At 41.5% G+C, this 26,761-nt stretch overlaps 1 protein-coding gene across 1 annotated transcript in view; it reads left to right on the top strand.

Moving 5' to 3' along the window:
• Positions 1 to 2,107: 2,107 nt before the first annotated feature.
• Positions 2,108 to 26,761, top strand: part of CLCF1 (cardiotrophin like cytokine factor 1) — a 111,626-nt gene continuing 86,972 nt past the window's right edge. Inside the window, exons 1-2 of the mRNA XM_073563348.1 lie at positions 2,108 to 2,243; positions 5,287 to 5,450. Coding sequence (XP_073419449.1) covers positions 2,228 to 2,243; positions 5,287 to 5,450 — 180 coding nt within the window. The 5' untranslated portion in view covers positions 2,108 to 2,227. The remainder of the gene's footprint in view (positions 2,244 to 5,286; positions 5,451 to 26,761) is intronic.

Raw genomic sequence — 26,761 nt, 5'->3', positions numbered from 1 at the left:
TATTATTGAAGTGTGACAATGCTATGTCTGGACAGGAGAGGGTGGAGATGGGGGCTAAAGATGTGTGGAGATTGTCCCTAAGCTGTTGGGTATTAATGGTACGTGTATTCCGATAAGTGTGGTAAGTGGGGGTGTCCCGGGTGAGGAGACAATTCTTGACAGAGAAGGAAAGAAGGTTGTGGTCCGAGAGCGGGAGAGGCGAGTTAGTAAAGTCGTGCAGCGAGCCGGGACGGGAGAAAACCAGGTCCAGAGTATTCCCGTCCTCATGTGTAGGAGAATTAGTAAACTGTGAGAGGCCGAATGAAGAAGTTAGAGAAAGAAGATGAGAGGCAGACTGGGAGAGCGGATCATTGATGGGGATGTTAAAGTCTCCCATGATGAGGGTGGGGATGTCACAGGATAGAAAGTGAGTAAGCCAGGTGGTGAAGTGGTCTAGAAACTGGCGGGAGGAGCCTGGAGGGCGATAAACAACCGCCACTCATAAGGAGAAAGGCTTAAAGAGTCTGACGGCATGTACTTCAAAGGAAGGAAATGTAAGTGAGGGAACCGGGGGGATGACCTGGAAAGCACATTGTGATGAAAGCAGCAAACCAACACCTCCACCCTGTCTGTTCTCAGGTCTGGGGGTATGTGAAAATTTCAGCCCACCAAACGAGAGAGCGGCAGCAGCGGTGGTGTCTGAATGCTGGATCCAGGTTTCTGTAATAGCCAGAAGGTTAAGGGAATTAGAGAGAAAAAGATTGTGAATGTAAGTCAGTTTGTTACACACAGACCGTGCATTCCAGAGAGCACATTGGAAAGTGAGAGGAGAAGGCATGCACTGAATGTTAATAAGATTAGCAGGGTTTCTATATGCAGCTGGAGGAGAGTAACGTATGCTGGTGGAGGGAGGCCCAGGGTTGGGGGAGATGTCACCTGCAACTATTAAAAGGAGAAAAAACAGAAAAAGCAGGTGGTGGGATGATTTGTATGAACGTTTGGAGTGCTGCATGGAGGTTTTGGATGGTTTGGTGTGGGTAAGAAATGTCAATAGAGCCTCAGAGTTATACATGGGAGAGGGGAAAAGGGAGGGGTGGATATGCAGAGAGTGCACAGAATGTGTAAAAGAGCAGGCGAGTTGTTAAAAAGCAGAAGTGAAGACAAATAAGCAGCAGGGTAATATGATCAATGCATATGTAGTACGACTGACCAAGAAGCAAGCGTGCATGAAAAACTTATGCACCTTACCTGTCTCCTGCCCTGTCCAACTGCATTGTCTAACTGCAAAACACTTGATCCTGTTGCACTTAATATCTGTTGCACGCGTGAGCCCGCACGCGTGCTATCCCAGCCAGAGCTAAATATATATGAAATGAAATGTCTGCTAGCTTCAGCCACCAAAAGGCCACAATCAGTAATTAACCAATTAGCACAAGGCCAGAGCAGGCATTACTATGCAGGGTAAATAACTAATGCTGGACAAGGCCATCAAACAGAGAAAGGGAAAAAAAAAACTGCATTGCTCAAAACAGAACCCAGATGGACCTCAAAATGATCAATGGAGCCTCTATGCTTACTTTTACATAACTGATGCGAATATATACATTTGTACAGAAATTTTTGTTTGCTCATCTGCTTGGGGAATAAATGCTTCAGATAATGGACTTGTGAAAGCGACTCAAGGAGTGCTAATGGTTCATGGGTTAGGAGACGCAAAATACTTGCCTTGCCCTGAGCACGGGCAACCCACACCTAGCCACTGGGAGGAGAAGTCCATGTTTTCATGTCTTCCCATCATGGCAATGAGGCTTTAAAAGACCTATCTGTCATCAGGTTTCAACAAGTTTTCGTGAATTATAGACAATGTAAGAAAGCATGTTCTTAGGTAGAGATAAGCCTGTGTCACCTTCTCCCTTACTTTCACCTCTTAGCCTCCTATAAACTGATAACTTTTTCTATGTCTCTCCCTCCCTTTCTGCCTTTCACTTCCTCTCACTCTCTTTTTCTCTGTGGTTACTTATATGACGTCAGGGGAGAGGCTCCAATTCTCTCTCCCTCCCAAAAATTCCTGCTCCCCCCTCCTTTCTCTTCCATTCGCTCTCTCCTCCTATCCCTCCCCCCTCCCACAGATCACCCAGTCTGGCTTTAAAGGAAGGTAGGAGCAAGAAATGGCACTCTCTGTCCTGGCTAGAAAACAGAGAGCTGGGCTACCAGCAACCAACAGCCAATAACTTTCCTGGGCCTCGACATGCTGCTTATCACAGGTACCCAACTTCCTGAAACTTTTCTATACATCTTTCTTCCCTTCTGTGCATCTGGCTGGGCCGCCTCAATCTACACCTTCAAGTTGCTCACTCATTGCCTCTTCCTCTCTTGTAGACCTGTCTTTCACACCCGTCTCTTCCCCTTCATCAATGTTCTCCGAGTGCTAATAGTACTCCATGTCTTACATTTGCTGTTTGAACCTGTTGATTATTTTATTCATTGCATTTGGAGTATGTCCTTTTGGTTTAACTAACTTATCTAAGGTTTATGCTGATTCTTGTTATTCAGCTATCATTTTTTATTCCACAGTATTTTACAATTAGGAGGCTCAGGAAACAATATTGACAACATGTAATGCAATGAAATTATATAGAGATCACTACACATTTGTGCTTATCATCTGTTTGTATTGTTCTTTATTCTTGCAATATTCTCATTTCTAAGCACTATGTTACCAAAACTAAAATATGGTGACTTCCATAATAATCATTTTACACTCGCTTTCAGTGACATATTACTGGGCACATATACAACATATGTAGTGATATTACACATGGTGGAATATTATGCAAACCAGGGCATGATACACAAACAAAAAGAAACAAATACTTGAGGATTCAAAAGTGTCTGAAAAGGACTAAAAGAAAAGGTCTGTGTAAGAAATGAGTAACAACTTCAACTGTGTCATTTGAGGGTGAAACATGAGAGGAGCCCTAGAGACAGACACTTGTAGAAAAGTGTCAATATCAAAGACAGATTGTGACATCTCTTAGTTCCCCACCCAGAGCATTGACAGACAACACTCTAGCACGCAGCTCGTCTGACTTGCTGGGCTCACCACCCCCGTCTTATCCTGATTGTATGCTTCTTTCAGTCTTCTCATAGTGTACCTTAAATTATTTTCCACCATAGTACTTCCCATCTTACCTTTATTCTTTCGCACTCTTCTTCTCATCCTTGTTTAGCCTTCTGTTTGAATTTTTGGCTTTCTTTTATACCTCGGATATCCTACTTCCATAAGTTTATTTCTACATTTTGTGATATGCCTCTTCTGTCACTTGCTGTGAAGTCATTTTACCTTTTTGGAAGTTTCTTCTCCTTTATTCTTTTGACATAATTCTATGCATTAATTATCCATTTGGATATTACTCTATAATTATATGTTGTCACCATTCACGCAAATGCCTGTAATTTCCCATTTTTCAGCATTCGCCTAAGCTATTTTCTTTCCATCGTTGGTTTCCTTTATTTCTCTTTTTTAAGTGATTTTTATTTTTTAAATACATTTCTTTTTTCTATCTTTGGTTTGCTTCTTTGAACCTTAGGTTAAATGTTTTCTTATGTCTTTCAATGTGTGAAAAATTCTGGAGATGTTCCAGAGGAGAACTGTGAGAACAATAAAAAGTTAATAGAAACATACTTGTCCTATCTAAAATGTACAATATTTGTCAGAAACCCTTAAAATTGAAACAGGCTTTAACACGGTACCTTTAAAACCATCTATAGTTCAGTGATGTATTTGTGTATTTGTCTTGACCTTTGAAATCATCTAAAATGGACTTGTCATTCATACAAAGGCTCCTTAATTTTTCTATAACTGGAGATAAAATATTTTGAGACCATTTTATATTTTTGGCTGTGCATAATTCAGTGTCATCCACATACTTGCTTTTTATTCTGGCTGTCTTTTATCCTGTTCTATAGATCTTCTGGAGATTTTCTTCTCCTCGGTTGTCATTGTTGTCATTTGTTGAAGATTTTCTATATGTTGTTGCTTTTTTACTTGTCCCTACTTTAGCCTGTTTCCTCTCATTTCTACAAAGCTCACATGTGCTTCCTATTAAAAGTAAAAACAGAAAATGAGGAACCAAAATAGCAAGATAGAGGTGTCAAAAGAAAGAATACGTAATGAGAAAACAGGTCGACAACAGGATTCATTTATTTTTAATTATTTTCAAAATTCCTTCTCAGTGACTTCATTGAACTGTAGTTATTTTTATACTATTTTTTTTTCACTTTTAGCCAAGCATCCTTGTTACATAGATATGTATGGTTGAGCTGGAGTTCAAGATTGTATCTGATTAGACTTGTATTAGCAAAAATACCTTTTGATTCATAAACATAACTTATGTCTATATAACTGACATATAAATCTACAATGAAATACTCCGTGTTGGAGTACAAGAAACAACAGTGCGTGCTGATATTCATGGATAAAAATACAGTATACATTACAGTAGACATTTTATTTTCTAAAGAAAATTAGTTAAAAACAGCCATCAGTCTATTCTTTAAGAAGAGAATAGAACAGAATAAGAAAAGAATGTCCAAAAATGTAAGTTTTTTTTAAATTGCATTTAAAAGCAAGCCATTAATTTCATGATAAACAGTCATTCCTCTATTTTTAATATTCAAATGCTGCATGCAAACTATTGCACTAGTTAAGGGTTAATAAATGCGTAACCTACATGACCTTTCAGCATCAATTCTGTATTAATGGAACTGAATTAATAATTACTAAATAATAGGCCCATACTTGGCAGGTCATATAAATTTCTATTCCAAGGTGACTTTCCGTCCCTGGAAGCAAAAATTGTAAAAGAAATAATGGGAGATACATGTTTTAAAAATTAATCATGCGTCTCGCTAAGAAACGGAAATTAAAATTCATGCTGGAGAAAATTCAACCTAAAACAATTTTTCTATTTCTTGAGTACAATAGTCACTGTCAAAGATGTCGAGCTCTAACAAATGCTAATTTTTACAATAATAAACACAATTATTAATTTTGAATTGCTTATGTGTTTTGTACTTGTCATATCATAAAATTTCCATATATATTAATATGTATTGTAGTATATGTTACATTTCATACTGGACATTTAATAGCCATTTGTATAGTGATATTAATTTTCTTTTTTATGTTTTTTTTTCCCTTTATTGTCATTCCTGCGTGTTTCACACTTACCACTTCCTTTTTTCTATTACCTGCACCTGCCACTTCTTTAACTAATTCTTTGTTGTAACCATCTGTATCTCAAGAGGGCTCCCAAAGAGTCCTATGTGCTATACTTGTGTCCCTCTTGCATGCTGTTTCAATTGATGCTCTAAACGTAACAGATCCTCTTGCTCGAACTTCAATTCAAAAAAGCTACGACCTCACAAAATATCTGGAACACCAACTACGTTCTCTGGCTGGGCCATATGTGAGTACCATCTTCTCTTACCAGTATGTTCTCAGTTATTTTCCACCAAGGGGGTGTATGAAATTTGGTATGGAAAGAGTTTTCTTCGAATGTGGCTTTATATTTAAACTCCTTAGATAGTTGATGGTATAGAGCAAATGAAATAGTATCTCAATATGGAAAGACTTGTTCTACCTTCTTGCTGCATTAAACACTACTTTCAGGCTGAAAAGTGATTTTTTTCACTGTTAACAAATGCAGCTTGATAAGAACTAATAGTTGAAATACAAATAAAAAAGAATTAAAAAAAGAAATAATTATACTATTGAAAAATTATAAAAAATAGTTGTACTTTTTAAATAATAGAAAGGTTTTATATGTAAAGCACTGCATGTTAAAGTGAACCTGCCAGCAATTTTGGCAGATATAAGATGTGGCCACTGCCTTTCAGGGCTTATTGTAGAATGCTGTAGATAAGCCCCCGGTCCGACCTGAAAGATAAGAAAAATAAGTTTTATTATTCTCACCTGGGGTATAGCAGGTCCGGGTCTGGCACCTCCCATCTTCTTGCGATGCCGCCCTCCTGTTTGCTTCACAGGCTCCCCAGCCTCGCACTCCTGCGCAGGTGTGCTTATCTTCCCTGTTGAGGGCAGACCAAAGTACTGCAGTGCGCAGGCGCTGGGAAAGAGGCCCAGCGTCTGTGCACTGCAGTACTTTGTTCTGCCCTCAACAGGGCAGATAAGCACACCTGTGCAGGAGCGCGATGCCGGGGTGTGATGAAGCAACAGGAGGGCGGCATCGCAAGAAGATGAGAGGCGCCGGACCTGGACCTTCGACACCCATCGGACTGGAGCGCACCGGGTGAGTATAACAAAATTTATTTTTCTTATCTTTCAGGTCGGACTGAGGGCTTATCTACAGCATTATAGAATGCTGTAGATAAGCCCTGAAAGGTGTTGGCCCTATCTTATATCATCTAAAACTGCTGACAGATTCCCTTTAAAGAGGTTCTTGGTTGAAATCAAGTTATTATTATTATAGCGCCATTTATTCCATGTCGCTTAACATGTGAAAAGGGGTATACATAATAAGAAACAACTACAGTAATCTTCAACAATACAAGTCATGACTGGTACAGGAGGAGAGAGGACCCTGCCCGCGAGGGCTCACAATTTACAAAGGATCGGTGAGGATGCAGTAGGTGAGGGTAGAGCTTTTTGTGTAGCAGTTTAGTGATAAGTTGACTATAGAACAACCCCTATTCTTCAAACCTCTATTTTATGGTGTGCAATCACACACTCTCCTACACAGGCTACGATGGACAATGCCCATCCATTTAGGGGAGAGCAGAGCTTTACAGTGGAGTGTGGTGCACCTGGGTAGCTTAACCAGGTGGCTATGACTTTAGAGTATCGCGTTCACACAAACTCACCATAGTCTTCAACTTTAAAGAGGTTGTCTACAACAGAGAATCACTCCACCAAACAAAATAAAAAAACATAATACTCATCTTCCAGATCAGCACCATTCTTGCGGTGTGGGTACTGTGTCTTCCGCCAGCCATGTGACATTTTTACGAGGCTGCTGCAGCCAATCAGCAGGTGTTGATCGACTGCAGCCATTCAGTATTTTTTTCAGAGCGGAACTCCAGAAGACACAGCACCAACACAGCAAAAATATTACATTAGGAGATACTGTAAGTATCAAGGGGGTTCTTTTGAATTTGTACTGTGGTGCGAAGCTACTAAGAAGCCAGTACTAGACAACCCCTTTAACAAGTTTGTTTAAAAGTGTAGATTTGTTTATAACAACTGTTTTTCCTCATAAAACCACGACAGTTCACTCTGGCAACATTACCAGTGCTGTCACTTTGATGAGAAAACCCTTCATGGGCTTAAGCAATCATGTCTGCACACTCACATGATTTATTTAGTAGCCTAAAACACAAGTGTAACTACACTAGCCACTCATCTTAGCCATGAAAACATTGGGACCACACATTGAGATTTTTTTTCATTATATATTACACTGTAAATTAGTTGTGTTGGGTATCGGCACTCAGTATCCCACACATATGAACCCATAGATATTTCCCATGTCATGTGCAATAAATAAAAATCAAGGTCACATATTGCATAGTTGTACCTCTCGTGAAAAGAGAGGGAGGAACCAACCTATATTACATACACCTGAAACGGAGGCTTTCAAACGTTTGGACCTTGCTGTCATGACATGAGGGATGAAGTGGCGCAAGGAGAAGGCCTCATCTTAGGGTTTGCTTTTCGATCTTCAATGTAAACCTATATTTTCTATTCCTCCTCCAATTCTATGTACAGGATCGGTCAGGCCGATAGGGTAACAGGGGAATCCCTGGTGGGTCACTGTGCAGATCTGGGCCCCCAACCACACTGTATGGGAAGCACGTGGCATAATTCACTTGATTTACTCTGTAAAGAAAAAAACTGCATCTCATCATTCACTAACCAAACTACCCAGTTTATTGTATAGAGATATAGGTAAATTGGTGAAGGTAGTGTAATATTTGTATTCAGGTGAAAAGTGCCCCCCCCAAGTCAAAGTCACTGGTGTGCTCTTAGCACTTCTGTCTGATAGTCTGTATATCAGCATTTACTGTCATAAAACAACTTATTCTCGACAGGAAAGTATGGACAAAACGTCCTCAGATTGTTGTCTTATTTTGAGACGAGTGGGCGGCAGGAGCGCTGTAGGGGCGTCCAGATTCATAATGTTGGTAAAAAACATTCCTTGTCTCATATCAAATAACTTTAGTTATTAGTATTCAGCCAAATTTCAATTCACAATGACACAGGAGTGTTCTCAGGCCTTTTAGCGACATATCCATTTTGAACTGGATCTTCTGAAAAATCCCGCAGCAAGTATTTATGTAGGATGAGCTCATAAAGGTGGGCTCAACTTCAGCATAGACTTTAAGGTTTTAAAACAGTTCTTTTGCGCAATGTCAGGTAATATTAACATCCATCCATAGACTTTTTCATGTGCGCTAATCCGCACTGTGACTCATAATAACATTTTATAGGATTACATAATAACCGCTGTGAATAAGCTGCAGATTCACATCAATTTGGTATTGCCTCATATGTTACAGGATGATTTTACAAAATGTATAGGGAATATTTTAGAAACAACACCCCCCAATTCATGTAAAAAAAAGGAAAAATGGTCATAGTGAGTGAAATAGAAAGAGCTCCACCTTTAAATGACACCTGTCATGTTAGAAAGTTGTCAAATTTTTATTAGCCAATCATGTGATATTACATTTACTGTTTAGCAACTTTAAAGGTCAAAGGGTCAAAAACCTGATTAAACAAACCTATAAGTTTTACCCTATAGCCTTCAGTACTCCAGAGAATTTACTCCTCCATTAGCATGTTAGTAGAAATTTGGACAATGGAACCTGAAGAGAAATACATCCAAGAAAAAGTGAAACTGATTTCACGCAAACTTGCAGCCGAATTTGCCTCTAGCTCCTCCCCCTCTCCATAGATTTTTTTTAAAAAAAAGCATGTGTCACAGAATACAGACTTACCCATGAATTCAGAATTGATGTTCAGTTCAAATGGAAACAAAAATCAGATTTCTCAGATAAGATGTAGTACAAAGTTTTTTGTCACATACAGCTCTGGCAAAAATTAAGAGACAACTGAAAAATGTTCAGTTTGTCTGATTTTTCTCTATATAGGTATATTTTTGAGTAAAATGTAAATTGCTCTTTTATTCTATAAACTACTGACAGCGTCTTCGAATTTCCAAGCACTAAATTTTGTATTTATTTTCAGAAAATGAGAAATGGTCAAAAGAACTAAAAAATGTAGTGCTTGCAGACCTCAAATAATGCTAAGAAAACAAGTTCATAATCATTTAGAAACAACAATACTGTTTTAACTCAGGAAGAGTTCAGAAATCAATATTTTGTGGAATAACCATGATTTTTAATCACAGCTTTCATGCATCTTGGCATGCTTTCCACTAGTCTTTCACACTACTTTTGGGTGACTGTACACCACTCCTGGTACAAAAAGTTAAGGCCTCTTTCACACATCAGTTTTTAGGCATCAGTCGCAATCCAGCAGTTTTGGAAAAAAACGGATCCATCACAGATTGTGAAAAACTGATGCGACGGATCCGTTTTTGCTGGATCCAACTGCCCTACCTGGTAATAATAATTAGTGCAGGCTCAATTTAAAAAAACGGATCCTGCGCCCATAGGCTTCCATTATAGCCAACAACGGATGGCGCTGGATCCATCGCTGTCCGACTTTTTGACAAAGACAAAAAAAGTCATTTTCTCCATTGTCTCCACCCGAAGGACACAAAATTTCCAACAGATCCAGTGAACGATGGATGAAAAGTGAGGCCATCCGTCGCAATCCGTCAGTAATACGAGTCTAAGAGAAAAAAACGGATCCAGAATCATTAGTCGCTGAATCCGTTTTTTCTAAAGGCGACAGATTGCGACTGATGGTAAAAAACTGATGTGTGAAAGAGGCCTAAGCAGTTGTTTGTTTGATGGCTTATGACTAGCCATCTTCCACTTGACTACATTTCAGAGGTTTTCAATGGGGTTCAGGTCTGGAGATTGGGCTGGCCATGACAGGGATTTGATGTGGTGGTCGTTCATCCACACATTGATTGACCTAGCTGTGTGGCATGGCACACTGTCCTGCTGGAAAAAAACAGTCCTCAGAGTTGGGGAGCATTGCCTGAGCAGAAGGAATCAACTGTTTTTCCAGGATAACCTTGTATGTGACTTAATTCATACGTCCTTCGCAAAGATTAACCTTCCCAATTCCAGCCTTGCTGAAGCATCATCAGATCACTATGCCTTTTGCACCTCTTCAGGCATCCATCTCACCATTAGATGACCAGGTGTTGGGCAAAGCTGAAAAATAGACTCATCAGAGAAGATTACCTTACTCCAGTCCTCTATGGTCCAATCCTTATGGACTATGGCAGACTTCAGCCTGGCTCTCCTTTGCTTCTCATTGATGAAAGACTTTTTTCTAGCTTTACATGATGTGAGCCCTGCCTCTAGGAGCCTTTTACGAACTGTTCTTGCCGTGCACTTCCCCCCAGCTGCCATTTGCCATTCCTTTTGTAGGTCACTTGATATGATCCTGTGGTTGCTGAGTGACATTCGAATAAGATGACGGTCATCCCGGTCAGTGGAGAGTAGTTTTCGCGCTCTGCCGGTCTGTAGCTTTGTTGTCCCCAATGTTTGCTGCTTGACCTTGTTGTAATGGAATGCCATCTTAGAAATTTTAAGGATGGAGGCAACATGACGCTCACTGTATCCCTCTGCTAGTAAAGCCTGAATTGAGTCCTTCTTTTCCTCACTCAAGTCTTTTCTTTTCAACTCCTTTGGCATGGTTAAAAGCTATTTTTTCCCTCCTATTACTTTTGGGATATTACTAGCTGTTCTTTTGCCATCCAGCTTGTCCTATTGCAAGAAGATTGTCAACACCACAGCAGGGTTTTTATACTTTCCTTCATTAAATAAGAATTGGTTCAGGTGATCACCTAATCAGAAGCACATTAAGTAGAATGAGGTGTGCTTTGGTTGGAATTCAACTGACACTGGAATGGAATGGCTGTCAGACATGTAGAGAAGCTGATTTTTATAAAACTGTGCAGTGGGCTCTTAATTTTTGCCAGAGCTGTATAATATTTATTTCTAGAAAAAAAAGAATTAAAATGGCCATTACTCTTTAAATCTAACTAGCCAATAATTATTGCCAGAAAATCTCCAGTGTAGGAATCTGTAATTTTATAATATATATATATATATATATATATAATACTGCCATATTGAGATTTAAAGGGAATCCTCTCAGCATATTTTTGCTATACAATCTGAAGACAGCATGCTGAAGCATGATTTCAGTCATGCCTCTCTTATTAAGCTCCATGGTTTTGTTTACTTGCTATGACTGTTTTAGCACCAGGAGCTTATCATTGCTGGGACACAGCAGCACTTGCCCCCTCCAGTAATAAGCAGCTCACTGTCTATAGCCATTGTACATACAGAGCCTGGTGTGGGAGTGGTCAGCTTTCTCAGCTCTGCTTCATGCTAAATCTAAAAACCTCTCATTGTCTCAGAACCACTGCACCCAGGAAACTAAGTGATACATTGTTGAATTCAGGGTCTCTTTGCCTACATAATGCTGCTCTCAGATGAGGTAGGAAAAACATGCTGACAGATTCCCTTTAATGATGTTGTGCTTGGTATATTCCCATGGCTGAATTAAAGGGGTAGAAAACTAGACATGCATAAGGTCTCTCATTTTTGGGGAACCATACTATGAGGTCACTATACTGTAGTGGTATTTGGATGTTGTTGGAGTTTTTATTTAGCCATTTTACAGCATAACAATTTTAAAGTAGCAGAAAATCTGCTTTAAAACCATAAGCTGCATGGTGGGCTACTTTGCTGGTTGCTTTAGCACTGTACTCTTTAGCACTTAGATAACATTAAAAGGGTTTTCTGTGCTTCTGCTAAATTTCTGCTGTTACTTTATGCGACTGCTGATTGCTGAATTCTGACAGTATGCAACATGCACACTGTCAGGATTCCACTCTGTTGCCTGCTTGAGTGGTCATTGCGCAACTACAAACATGCAATTTGCATAGTTGTGATCATGTGTCAACAAGCAATTTTTCCTGTTTCTCTGTATACAATGTTCTTTTTAAAGAAACATATGACCTCAACTATGTAAATCGCATACTGGCAATCACGTGACGACCGCTCAAGCCGGCGACAGAGTGCAACCCTGACAAGTGTGCACACTGCACACTGTCAGGATTCGACAATCTGCAGTACCATGCACTGAAAGACTTGCAAAAATGTAGTTAAAGCCCAGAAATAAGTGAAGAACTAACTTTATATTCCCTTAGGCTTTTTTCCTGCTGGGTTTAATTTTACATGTAATTAAAAATAAGCTAAATGTTCTCCTCTGTTCACAACAAACATAAATATGAGGCATTCGGAACAAATCTAAGAAAAACTGAAAGAAAAAGGCCATAAATTGAGATATATCTTGTACAAGTGAGCTTTTATTTCCTATAAAGGAAATTCTGAAGGGCCCATGGTGGGATATAGGATATGGGTCCAACTCGTGCTGCTTATAAGACCTTTACAGATAATGATTCTAATAGGGAGAAGTGACATATGGGAAAAGGATACTATTCTGACCTGTAGATAGATTGTAGCCTATTTACAGTCTTTGAATGAAAAAGCAGTGGATCAGTTTAACAGATTTGTAGCTTGGGAGGTAATGCACTAAAAAATAAATGAAAAAAACCCCACTGTTTTAATCCAGGTAGGCTGGATATGGTTAAATCTTTTTAAACACTACCAGGGATTATAGATGGAAAAGCTATTTGGAGAATTAGACAGATATACGTAAAAGGGGTTTTATTGGCAAATACCAGGAAATGTGCGAGTCGGTTATATAAAGGGATGGGTGGAGCTAGAGGCACATAAACCCCGCAGCATACATGTCCTTGGTGGTGTGTACACATAAACACAGGTGCAGATCAGTATACATTGCTTTATAAGACCCTCTCGTCTCCACGCTTTTCACTCTCTCCAGTTCTCAAGATGTTTGGCTCGGTGCGGTCTAAAATGAGACCGCTTCCGTTACACTGAGCCAAAAGAGGGTGCGAAAAAGCGAGACAGATGTACATAGCAAAATGCAGTCAAAATCGAGATACAATGTCAGGGTAGAAAAGCGAAAGCCTGAGGTAAAGCAATAATGTCAGGAAGACCCAAACTCGGTGGAGTTTCGAGGACTCGACTGAAGTAAGAGACGATTGTGTTTTGGCTTGATTATAATATGAGAAATGGCAGCGGTCTCGCTTTCTACACACTGTGTAAACTTTGTGTGATTAAAGGCAGCGCTCCCTGTCTGTCTCTCTTCATGGACCTCTCTAACTTGGCTCTCTCTCTTTCCATTCTCCCCCCACCGCCTGCTTCTTCTAGTCCTTACTTTGTTGTCTTCTTCTTGTCTTCTCTCACAATGTCTTTTCCCGTGCGCAGTCCTGTCACACTGCTCCATTCTATCCTGTCATGTAATTATATCTGGACTGCCTTGGGCTTTGGTACAAATTACAGTAACATCCTGCTTTATGGAGTCTCAGTCTCCTTGCTGGGGGCACGGCCTGGAGGAGCCAAATAAATCTAAAACAAATTTATATGCCCTTTTTTCACAATCACCAACCCTTTGCTCCTTTTTTGGAGGATAATAACGCCTCTGTATTTTTCTTGCCATTTTTCTTGCAGCATCTTATGCCAATGAAGTTAATGTATAAACAATGGGATGAAAAAAAGGGGATCTGTGAATGGAGGTTTATATATCTTGACTTCATCGGGAAAAACAACAGAACCAAAAAATGCAAATTCTAAGTGAAAGGGGGCAAAAAAGCACCAAATCCAACGGATTCAGGTAGATGTAGGTTTATAAACCTCTGTTTGGCCCTAGAACACATTAGAGTTCCTATTAATTATGCATTTGTGATAAACTTTACATTAAAAGGAATTTCTCATCCTGAGAGTCATAAGCACAACTCATAGTTATTAGACAATAAGTATTACAAGCGTTTAGGAATAATCTAAGACACTTCTACTTAAAAAAGCAGATGATAGTTAAATAAATTTAAAGCAAAAGGATATTGACCACCTACAAAACACCACTCTTTATAAAATTAGGCATTTTTTATAGGCTATTGTCTATACTGATAATAAGGATTGTACACCCCTTTACTTGGAATTTTTTTATTTCCCATGTTCACTATGTTAAAACTCACCTGCCAATATGATTCTACAGGTCAGTACGATTACACAGATACCAAACATGCATAGTTTTTTTTATTATTTTAGCACTGAAAAAAAATCGGAAATTGGTTAAAAATGTTTTGCTTGTGTCGGCATTTTCTGAGACCTGGGATATTTTGTTGCATGAGGGTTTATTTATTGCACCCTGAGATGACGTATTTACTGACATAATTGTGGTGTTTATATGATGTTTTGATTGCCTCTTATTGCATTTTATTGCAATGTTAAAGTGGCCAAAAAGCGACGTTTCGATTTCTTTTCTTGTTACGCTAATTACCAATGGGATTAATAGGTCAGAATTTTAAGAACGCAGCAATAGCAAATATGTGGGGGGGGTAATAGTTTTATTTTAAATGGGGTAAGAGGTGGTTGATTTGAACTTTTGTCTTTTTTTTATCTTTTTCACATTTTTAAAAACAGTTTTTTTAATTTTTACTGTTTTTAATAGTCTTTTTATTGGACTTGAATTTGCGATCGTCTGATTGCTGTGTATACCTAAAATCCCAATCTCTTATGAACGCCGGTTAACGCTGGCTTTCACAGGAGCATTGTGGTGACAAGCATGGGGGTCTTCAGCAGACCCTTGACTGTCATGGCATTAGCACTCTGCAATCATGTCACATGTGCTCCGATGGGTGTATGGAATAACATGCTCACGTTAGAGCATGTTAAATGCAGCTGTCAGAGATTGACAGCGATACTTAACAGGTTAACGGCAATGGGGGTGGAGTTTCGCTCCTCCAGCAACTGTTAAAAGCATATGGTAGCTGATTAAAGATGCAGGATCAAAGTCAGGGACACAACATATGACATATATGTACGTCATATGTCGTGTAGTGGTAAATACAAATACAGCTTTAGACATGTCAGAAACCTCAACATATCTGACTATGACTGGATAAACAGATTGTAAAAGTTGGTGATCAACAGTGTTTAACAACACTCGCCACTAGCTGACTTGTTGGGCTATTATAAACTGTATAAATGTTACAAAAAGTATTTCTTTATAGGGGAAGATGCCTGCTTTGCAGATGATAATACCCAGATGGTGCATAAAGAAGAAGTCATGGCTTTTTTAAATAAGTACAGCAATTGTTACCCCTGTTTGGGGAGTAGTTTGCTGTTTGTTAAATGAAGAAACAATGTTTTTTTATGAAGTTTAGCAAACAGTATCTCTATATTTATGGAGCAGGATTAGGTTTGCTGTTTTGATAGTGAAAAAGCAATGAACTGATAACAAACTGTGCAAAAACACTAAAAAATCTCTTTTGTGGCCACAATTTCAAGCAGGAGGTGTGTGTGGGCTTCTATTGACTGCAGTAGCAGAAGTGACAACAGCAGCAATTTCACAGTATAGATTCTGACGAGACAGGCATGAAAAAGTCAAGCAATGGCAGCCCCAGCAGCAGTAGAGCACAGCAATAAAACACATTGGACAGGCATGAGATATGTAGCTGGCGTAGCTGTTTGCGGCAGAAACCGCGAAGTATAGCACAGGATGGGGTAGGCAAGGAAATATCCTGCTCTGAGTGATCAGCACTGTCAGCAGCAACACAGTATAAATGACATGATGGACAGAGAGAAGCTGTCTGGCTGGGAATGGATCATCAACACTGGCGACACCAGAATAATGTAGAACACAATGGACAGATATGCAGATAATATGGACAATCAGCCATAGGTGAATAAAAATTCGGCAGCGATCAATGCTTGATTCATTTTGACAAATGTAAGGTTTCCCATGATTGCAGAAGACAATAGGCATGACAAAGGCATGTGCTGCACTGAATATTCTCCCTGACAGTACACTGGAGATTAAACAGGTTAGTACTCCTGTGGCAAGCTGGGCCAGTTCTTATCATTGGTTCAATCTGCTGACCCAGAAGTACATTGGTCGGGACTCAGGATATCTGCTAGAGAAAGGACTCAGTCCAGTTACAACTAAACCTGGCTGTTGATGATGTGTGGCTCTCTTTACTCAAATGCATCAGTTGGTACAATGATTGATAAAACATATGCTGTATCATGTCAAATATACTGTAATTGCTGCTGCCACGGCTACTTGTTTGCTGAAGCACTAGAGTTGTCAAGCAGATAAGTTGGCTCTGCAACTTTGTCGGTTGTGCTATTGGCAACATCTGTTTTGTGAAAATTTCGCAAGCAGGGAACACAGCCTCCTCTAGTAATTTTGATTCCTTTTTGGAAGCCAGAATAATTCATACATTTTGCTTTAATAACAAAGCTCTAAAAGCATGGCTATCCAATAGTAAACAATTTTTTTGATGCTTACAATATGCATGTCATTGCACAAGCAATTTAGCATACAGCTTGCAATGCTCGCCACACCCCATTGTGACTTTGGTCGCCTTGTCCAGCTTTTCCATTGTCATCATCAGTTTCACTGTGACTGTTAGGCCGGGGTCACACTAACCGACACAAAATATGGTCCGTAGTTTACAGACGTAATACGGATGAATGGCCCCTAAACAGTGCTCCGTATGTCATCCGTAAGCAAGGTGTGGTTGCGTATTTTGCGCATGTCTGCATCCGTATGGCGAGATTTTCTCGCCGCCTTGCAAAATGGACATATAATGGAGCCCTATGACAGGGTTTCTAACAGAAACGAAAGAATAGATATAGACACATAGAGAATATATATATATATATATATATATACACACACACGTCATTGAGATAAACATATATATATCTATATTTCACAGAGTTCTTCATAGCAGAATAGCCGCTAATTAAATTGCCGGCTTCTATCAAATAATTCCCCAACCCGACATGAAATGACACATGGTTTACATTCAGTAAAGCATTTCATTTCATGTTTTTTTATATGTCCTTGACTAACAATTAGATGCTGGTTTGTGTGCAAAATTTGGGAGTTGTAGTTGTTATATTAAGGGGTTAATTCGTTTTTAAAAAATGTGTGGGCTTCCCATTGCCCTGTAGCGGTGGCGAGTGGGTCAATCTAACAAAGGGTTAATGTCACCTTACAATCGAATGGTGACATTAACCCTTTGTTAGATTAGCCCACTCACCACCAATATAGGGCAATGGGATGCCCACGCATTTTTTAACAAAGAATTAACCCCTTAAAATAACAATTACAACTCCCAAATTTTGCACACACGCCCTCATCTAATTATTAGTCAGGGACATATAAAACAAAAATGAAATGAAATGCTTTACTGAATGTAAACCATGTGTCATTTCATGTCGGGTTGGGGAATTATTTGATAGAAGCCGGCAATTTAATTAGCCGCTATTCTGCTATGAAGAACTCTGAGAAATATAAATATATATATGTTTGTCACAATGACATGTATATATATATATATATATATATATATATGTATTACAGTCATATGTTAAAGTTTGTGCACCCCTATTAATGTTAACCTTTTTTCTTTATAACAATTTTGGTTTTTGCAACAGCTATTTCAGTTTCATGTATCTAATAACTGATGGACTCAGTTATATTTCTTGATTCAAATGAGGTTTATTGTACTAACAGAAAATGTGCAATCTGCATTTAAACAAAATTTGACCGATGCAAAAGTATGGGCACCCTTATCATTTTCTTGATTTGAACACTCCTAACTACTTTTTACTGACTTCCTGAAGCACTAAATTGGTTTTGTAATCTCATTGAGCTTTGAACTTCATAGCCAGGTGTATCAAATCATGAGAAAAGGTATTTAAGGTGGCCACTTGCAAGTAGTTCTCCTATTTGATTCTCCTATGAAGAGCGGCATCATGGGCTCCTCAAAACAACTCTAAAATGATCTGAAAACAAAGATTATTCAACATAGCTTTTCAGGGTAAGGATACAAAAAGTTGTCTCAGAGATTTAACCTGTCAGTTTCCACTGTGAGGAACATAGTAAGGAAATGGAAGAACACAGGTACAGTTCTTGTTAAGCCCAGAAGTGGCAGGCCAAGAAAAATATCAGAAAGGCAGAGAAGAAGAATGGTGAGAACAGTCAAGGACAATCCACAGACCACCTCCAAAGACCTGCAGCATCATCTTGCTGCAGATGGTGTCACTGTGCATCGGTCAACAATACAGCGCACTTTGCACAAGGAGAAGCTGTATCGGAGAGTGATGCGAAAGAAGCCGTTTCTGCAAGCATGCCACAAACAGAGTCGCCTGAGGTATGCAAAAGCACATTTGGACAAGCCAGTTACATTTTGGAAGAAGGTCCTGTGGACTGATGACACAAAGATTGAGTTGTTTGGTCATACAAAAAGGCGTTATGCATGGAGGCTAAAAAACACAGCATTCCAAGAAAAACACTTGCTACCCACAGTAAAATTTGGTGGAGGTTCCATCATGCTTTGGGGCTGTGTGGCCAATGCCGGCACCGGGAATCTTGTTAAAGTTGAGGGTCGCATGGATTCAACTCAGTATCAGCAGATTCTTGACAATAATGTGCAAGAATCAGTGACAAAGTTGAAGTTACGCAGGGGATGGATATTTCAGCAAGACAATGATCCAAAACACCGCTCCAAATCTACTCAGGCATTCATGCAGAGGAACAATTACAATGTTCTGGAATGGCCATCCCAGTCCCCAGACCTGAATATCATTGAACATCTGTGGGATGATTTGAAGCGGGCTGTCCATGCTCGGCGACCATCAAACTTAACTGAACTGGAATTGTTTTGTAAACAGGAATGGTCACAAATACCTTCATCCAGGATCCAGGAACTCATTAATAGCTACTGGAAGCGACTAAAGGCTGTTATTTTTGCAAAAGGAGCATCTACGAAATATTAATGTCACTTTTATGTTGAGGTGCCCATACTTTTGCACCAGTCAAATTTTGTTTAAATGCAGATTGCACATTTTCTGTTAGTACAATAAACCTCATTTGAATCCAGAAATATAACTGAGTCCATCAGTTATTAGATATATGAAACTGAAATAGCTGTTGCAAAAACCAAAATTGTTATGAAGAAAAAAGGTTAACATTAATAGGGGTGCCCAAACGTTAACATATGACTGTACATGTGTATATATCTTTTCTTTATTAAACCTGTCAATGTGAGTTTACTGTATAGCGCACTGAATTGCCGGCTTTTGCAAAAGACACCGAGTGCGTATTTCTCGCAAGTCACATGTGTGGTCCGTGTGTAATCCGTATTTTTTGCGCACCCATAGACTTGCATTGGCGTATTACGGGCGTAGTACACTGACAATCACAGCATGCTGCGATTGGCACGGACCGTAGAATACGCCCGAGAAATATACGGCTGTTGGGAGCAAACCCATAGAGAATAATTTGTCCGTGTGTAATGCGTGATTTTAACGCCTCTCACTCGTCCGCATTTCTCGCCAGTGTGACCCCAGCCTTAGCCTTGTACTCGGCCTGTGCCTGTGATAACTCAATGTGCCCATCCGCATCCAACGGCTGCTGCTCCTCCTTGTCTTGCTGCTTGTAACATTGATCTTGAAAGTCCCATACAATCACAGAGCAGCGATGAACAAGCACAAGTTGCTGTTCTTCCTCCATCTCCTGTTTCATACTTGCATACTCACAAATTCAGTAGCCTCTTCAAAGGGCTTCAGTTGGTTGATATGCATCCCTCATCAGCCACCAATGTCAGAGTTCAAAAGAACCCAAACTCCAGATTGCCTGCTGCATGATATGATCCATCACCGCTTTCTACTGCTCATGCAGACACTCCAACGCATGCAGCATCGATGGATTACTACATCACACATCATGTGGTATTGAGGCAGACTGTTGTATTTTGAAGAGCCTGGAGGGTGTATTTTGCCATATAATAACAGTTGAAAAGACAAGACACTTTCCATGGACACCACCTTTCTCAAGTCGGTATATTTCTTTAGGAAATTTTGCATGATTAATTTCAACATGTGCACCATGTGTGAGTTGCTTTGCCCAAATTTTTGGCAGTCAGAATGTTGAAGGCATTGTCGCTCATGATAATGACGAGTTCCAATTAATGGGGAGTCATGCTGCGGCAATTTGATAATTGATGCGCAGCATCAACTCGTTTACTGTATGTTTGCCCATGCTCTAAAGCTGTAAAACTGCTTGGTAGCACTTTACCTTGCATGAACGAGGATGGAAGTATGTCTGTTGAGGAGGATATGGTGGAGGTGTAAGAGACAGATAACTTTCACCTAGCAGTATAACCAGATGTAGCTTCCAGCCATGGAGGCTTCACTCCAGTTCTGATTGCAGTGGTGCATCATGCTGTTCAAAACAGTCACCCAGTGAGCTGTGAGAAACTTGTACTGTCTGTGTCCATGGATGTTGGTCTAAGTGTCTATGGTGCAATGAACTTTTAAGTTAAAAATAGAGTTGAGAGAGTGACCAACATTGTCTAAAGAGAGCCCAGAACAGGCACCTCTTTCTGCAAGAAATAATGGTGGCTAGATATCTTTCAATGAGGATAAGCTCATGCCATTATTTCTTAAATAGCAGAGTGGATGGACAGAGACTACAGCAGTAGTAATTTGACCAGTTGGGAGTTCATTTGGTACAGAAGCGCATGACTGGAAGCCTATGCCTATTTCTGTTACATATAATGAGGGATGGATATATTGCAGTGGAGGAGTAGGTGTAGTTGGACTATGACAAGCAGGAATTTTGCATGACAATGATGATGAGGATAGTGATGATGAAACCGATAAGGGGTGCAGCCTGGCTAATAGAAAGATGAATGTAAGGAAAAGGGGTATCAGGACAACTTGAGCTGTGCTCAGTTTGCTGCACACCTTCCTTCCCCAAATATTCAGGTGATTTTTGTTCATGTGTTGATGGACAGCTGTAGTTCCTAATCTATTCAAGTCTGGATGTCCACAACGTTTAATTCTCCGGCAGCCTGGCAGACTGACAAAAATTTGTCTTGTTGCATTGTGGAAAAGAACATCTGCAGTTGAGATAGTCACATGTAGGACTTGTCACCACCACCACTATGTAAGGGGGTGTGGGCTTTACCCCTTTAAATATTCATGCTGCTATCTATATTTACCTGTATATATTTCATTGTGTCGTGTTTTCGAATTCTTGTATGCTGTGTAAGATAGGGACAGTGCAGTTAGGGAAAAGGGTCACTAGATGGGGGGACTGAGTACACTGCATGTTATGGTATAGCTGTAGGGCATTTAAGAGATAATACTAGAAGGGGTAGCTGGGGAATAAGATAGAGAGACTTCCTGTACATAGTCAGTGCTGCTCAGGTGGCCTATGGCCTGGGCTGCTCAACTACCAGGAACCGTTGTAAAGTAGAAGCCCAGCCATCCCTGGAAAGAAGTGGGAGTGGAAGGAAGAGAAGAGTTGAGAGCACAGTATGCGCAGCAACGTAGTGAAGAGTGAAGCAATTTACAGAAGAAGTTAGAGTGGGCCACCGTGAAAGTGCGTGAGCAGGATAACTGTAGAAGGAGTGGACGCTCCTGTAATCAGTATTTCTGTGTCTAAGACAAAGCAGGCTGCAGGGAGATATATTGTAGTGGTGTTTTCACCGGGCTCCTCATCCCGTTATATCTTTGTGGTCTATTCTGTGGTGCAGAAGAAGAATTAGGGAAAGACGGAGAAATATATTGCTGGTACTGTGACGAATGTGCTGGAGGTGTTATGGTAGTGCTGTGTCCTGAAGGTAATAAACCCGTATTGTACAAGGTTGCTTTGGACTCTGCCTCCTGTCCTTTGAACGCAAGGAAGAATGGGAGACACAGCAGGGAAGATGCAGCTGTCAGCACAGTGAGCACGGATTGTGTTGACATGACCACACTCCTGTCGTTATTTTACAACTACAACATTCAGTTCTTTCAGATGCTATTGAGTCTTTTTCACTAACAGCACATGGTAAATTACTTGCTCTCAAGCCGATTAAAAAAGATTTTGCTCTGGAAGATATTTTGGCAGATGTTGGTTCAGCTTTTTTGTTGCTAACACCACCATCTTATTTCGAATGGAATTACTCCCCGACACCGCAATCTTGTTTCCAGGTCTTGTCCATACACAATCATCGTTATTGTCATCATCAACTATGACTATTGCTGACTCCTCTATCAGTGTGAAGAATGTGCTTAGCTCCTTGCCCCACACCTTAATTACAACCTCTAGATTTGCTCTTAATCAGAAGGCCACAATCACAATAACTGACAGAGTCATAAAGTCTGCTAGTCTTTTGAATTATGTCTACTTCAGCCCCATCTCATGCAAGTACACATTTTGATTTTTCACCTCATCCACAGTGGGAATATCTTCTCCAGGGTTCTTTGGATTATGTGATTAAGGGCTCATACTCACATGCAAGAAACTCGGACGAGTCTCGCCCTTCAATACCCAGCATTCGGGAGCAGAGCGTGCAGCTCCATGTATTTCTATGCAGCTGAACTCTCTGATCCGAGTGCAGGCGGCACTGTATTGACGTGCGAGACTCGTCCGAGTTTCTCGCATGTGAGTATGAGCCTTTAGGAGCTGAATATATAGAGTTGTCATTGACAAAATAGGAAACTGCTATGTAAAAGTTTAAGTGTTATTGCAGCAATAAAGGTAGATTATCCATAACACTGACTCAAACTGAGAGTGTTGCTGTTGTGGGTAACATCATCAAGCTGTGACAGAGCTGAATGAAGTGACATATATTCCATTACACTCCTTCCCACTAATACATTTGCTGAAGGCAAAGGACCCCGACTGTGACCTGCTTTTGGTGCAACTATGTAAATTTTACAAAAGGAATGAACAATAAATACTAGTTAGGGTACACCTAATATGACAGCAGTCCACCAGTTGTATTGGTCTCACATGTTCAATCAGTCATTTTTTAGACAGTTTCTAATCAATATTGTTAAAATATAAACTCTGAGTGCTGTCTCAGTGGGTAGGTTTTTATTGAGAGTTTTTTGAGTAATTTAAATATGTATAGAAAAATATTCAGGATTGAGAGTCCTCAGTAGTTGATACCTTTTAATGGCTAACTGAAAAGATGGTAATACATTGCAAGCTTTCGAGACTACTCAGGTCTCTTCATCAGGCTAGACTAATACAAAATCTGAAGTCACATATTTATGCACAATACAGCCTAGAAAAAATGCAATAGATAAGACAAGTGACGTGAAGCAGAACTATCAATATGGGAGAGGGAGAAACATAAATATAAACATTGGACCAGTTCATAGATAAGGAGTCTGGATGTTTTATGGTCCTCTGATTGGGGTCTAGCTCTGTGTTGCCCCGCAAGGTTTTAAAAGGAAATTCCTTAATTTCCTTTTAAAACCTTGCGGGGCAACACAGAGCTAGACCCCAATCAGAGGACCATAAAACATCCAGACTCCTTATCTATGAACTGGTCCAATGTTTATATTTATGTTTCTCCCTCTCCCATATTGATAGTTCTGCTTCACGTCACTTGTCTTATCTATTGCATTTTTTCTAGGCTGTATTGTGCATAAATATGTGACTTCAGATTTTGTATTAGTCTAGCCTGATGAAGAGACCTGAGTAGTCTCGAAAGCTTGCAATGTATTACCATCTTTTCAGTTAGCCATTAAAAGGTATCAACTACTGAGGACTCTCAATCCTGAATATTTTTCTATCTACTGGCTAACACGGTACAAAGATATACATCTTTCCTGTATTAAATATGTATAGGGTTTTTTAAGAATTTGAAAAGATTTCACTAAACTGAACCATCTTTTAACCCCCAAAAATGTAACTAGAATTGTTAAGTACGTAAACATCTTAAAAGATTGCACCTTCAACAGGGCATTGTCTTAGGCCACATGCACACATTGAGTATTTGGTGACTTTTTTTTACCTCAGTATGTGTAAGCCAATATCAGGAGTGTTTCTATTATATTATTATATTATATTAATATTATTCTATTATTATTATATTATATTATATTATTCTATTATTGTTCCTCTCCTGATTTTGACTCACACAAACTGAGGTAAAAAACTGATCAAATACTTAACATTTGCACGTGGCCTTTGTGTGGCATCTACTATTGTAAAATTTCACTATCAACATTTTTTTGACAAGCACAAATTGTGAGATAGACAGTCGCCATTTAATGTCTGTGTAAGGAGGAAGACCGGGATGCGGGTACCAGCGTCATGCTGGGTCCGGAACTATCGAGGCTGTGTCCAGTGTTACCGGGGGGAAGGAATGGGGAACCAGACATGTCCCATTACCCTGGGAGAGGGATCGTGACTAAGCCGGGCAGTGAGCAGGAAGTGCAGGAAAGCGCTCTCAGTTTCCCACCGGTGGTGAGAGTAGAGAGAGCTGTGCATCGCGCTCTGCAGCGACAGAGGCAGCGTGGAGATGTGCCCTGGAAGAACTTAGGTGAATGCTCCAGTGAGTGTTCAGAGTGCACGGCCAAGCAGAGTGAAGTGCTCTCACGGAGGAGTGGGTGCCAGTGGCAGGGCCGCCATCAGGGCATTACTGCCCTTACTACTGTATGGGGCCCCATGAACAGTAGCAAAAAGAGGGGCCCGGATGTGCTGGCAGCCCGGGCCCTCCTCTCTTGATACTGCTGTTTGGGCTACAGGTGCAATAGTTCATGGCCGCTGCAAGCCAGATACATAACAACACTGCGGTGATTTACAGATACACCTACAGTGTTGTTAGTGAATGCAGTGGCCAGAAATCGGTGCTGTACCTTTAAAGCAGCAGGACCAAGTGCATCATGGTCCGGATCCTGGTCAGGTGACACACTGCGCGCTCTTCTTCATTCTCCAGCAGAGCAGCAACATGTAACGTTTCTGGGAGACAGAAGATGCTGAAATCGGCGATGAGGCCGAGGAGGCGGGCAGTGTGTGAGGACTTGGAGGGAGTTTCAGAGGGGAGTGAGGTGAGGAGATGGGAGGCTGCTGAGGAGATGGGAGGCTGCTGAGGAGATGGGAGGCTGCTGAGGTGAGGAGATGGGAGGCTGCTGAGGAGATGGGAGGCTGCTGAGGAGATGGTAGGCTGCTGAGGAGATGGGAGGCTGCTGAGGAGAGGAGATGGGAGGCTGCTGAGGAGATGGGAGGCTGCTGAGGTGAGGAGATGGGAGGCTGCTGAGGAGAGGAGATGGGAGGCTGCTGAGGAGAGGAGATGGGAGGCTGCTGAGGTGAGGAGATGGGAGGCTGCTGAGGAGATGGGAGGCTGCTGAGGTGTGGAGATGGGAGGCTGCTGAGATGGGAGGCTGCTGAGGAGATGGGAGGCTGCTGAGGAGATGGGAGGCTGCTGAGGTGGAGAGATGGAGGCTGCTGAGGAGAGGAGATGGGAGGCTGCTGAGGAGTGGAGATGGGAGGCTGGTGAGGAGATGGGAGGCTGCTGAGGTGTGGAGATGGGAGGCTGCTGAGGAGAGGAGATGGGAGGCTGCTGAGGTGTGGAGATGGGAGGCTGCTGAGGTGTGGAGATGGGAGGCTGCTGAGGTGAGGAGATGGGAGGCTGCTGAGGTGAGGAGATGGGAGGCTGCTGAGGTGTGGAGATGGGAGGCTGCTGAGGAGTGGAGATGGTAGGCTGCTGAGGAGTGGAGATGGAGGCTCCTGAGGTGAGGAGATGGGAGGCTGCTGAGGAGAGGAGATGGGAGGCTGCTGAGGAGAGGAGATGGGAGGCTGCTGAGGTGTGGAGATGGTAGGCTGCTGAGGTATGGCGATGGGAGGCTGCTGATGGGAGGCTGCTGAGGTATGGCGATGGGAGGCTGCTGATGGGAGGCTGCTGAGGTATGGCGATGGGAGGCTGCTGATGGGAGGCTGCTGAGGTGTGGAGATGGGAGGCTGCTGAGGAGATGGGAGGCTGCTGAGGAGATGGGAGGCTGCTGAGGAGTGGAGATGGGAGGCTGCTGAGGAGTGGAGATGGGAGGCTGCTGAGGAGTGGAGATGGGAGGCTGCTGAGGAGAGGAGATGGGAGGCTGCTGAGGAGAGGAGATGGGAGGCTGCTGAGGAGAGGAGATGGGAGGCTGCTGAGGAGAGGAGATGGGAGGCTGCTGAGATGTGGAGATGGGAGGCTGCTGAGGAGATGGGAGTCTGCTGAGGAGAGGAGATGGGAGGCTGCTGAGGAGATGGGAGGCTGCTGAGGTGTGGAGATGGGAGGCTGCTGAGGTGTGGAGATGGGAGGCTGCTGAGGAGAGGAGATGGAGGCTGCTGAGGTGGGGAGATGGGAGGCTGCTGATGTGAGTAGATGGGAGGCTGCTGAGGTGAGGAGATGGGAGGCTGGTGAGGAGATGGGAGGCTGCTGAGGTGTGGAGATGGGAGGCTGCTGAGGTGAGGAGATGGGAGGCTGCTGAGGAGATAGAAGGCTGCTGAGGTGTGGAGATGGGAGGCTGCTGAGGTGTGGAGATGGGAGGCTGCTGAGGTGTGGAGATGGGAGCCTGCTGAGGTGTGGAGATGGGAGCCTGCTGAGGTTTGGAGATGGGAGGCTGCTGAGGTGTGGAGATGGGAGGCTGCTGAGGAGATGGGAGACTGCTGAGGAGATGG

Source organism: Dendrobates tinctorius, unplaced genomic scaffold (genome assembly GCF_039654945.1).
Source record: "Dendrobates tinctorius isolate UK_male_01 unplaced genomic scaffold, ASM3965494v1 ptg000387l, whole genome shotgun sequence".
In the NCBI taxonomy this organism is placed as follows: domain Eukaryota; kingdom Metazoa; phylum Chordata; class Amphibia; order Anura; family Dendrobatidae; genus Dendrobates; species Dendrobates tinctorius.
Note: the sequence above shows the minus strand (reverse complement) of the source record. Positions and strands in the feature narration are given on the sequence as shown.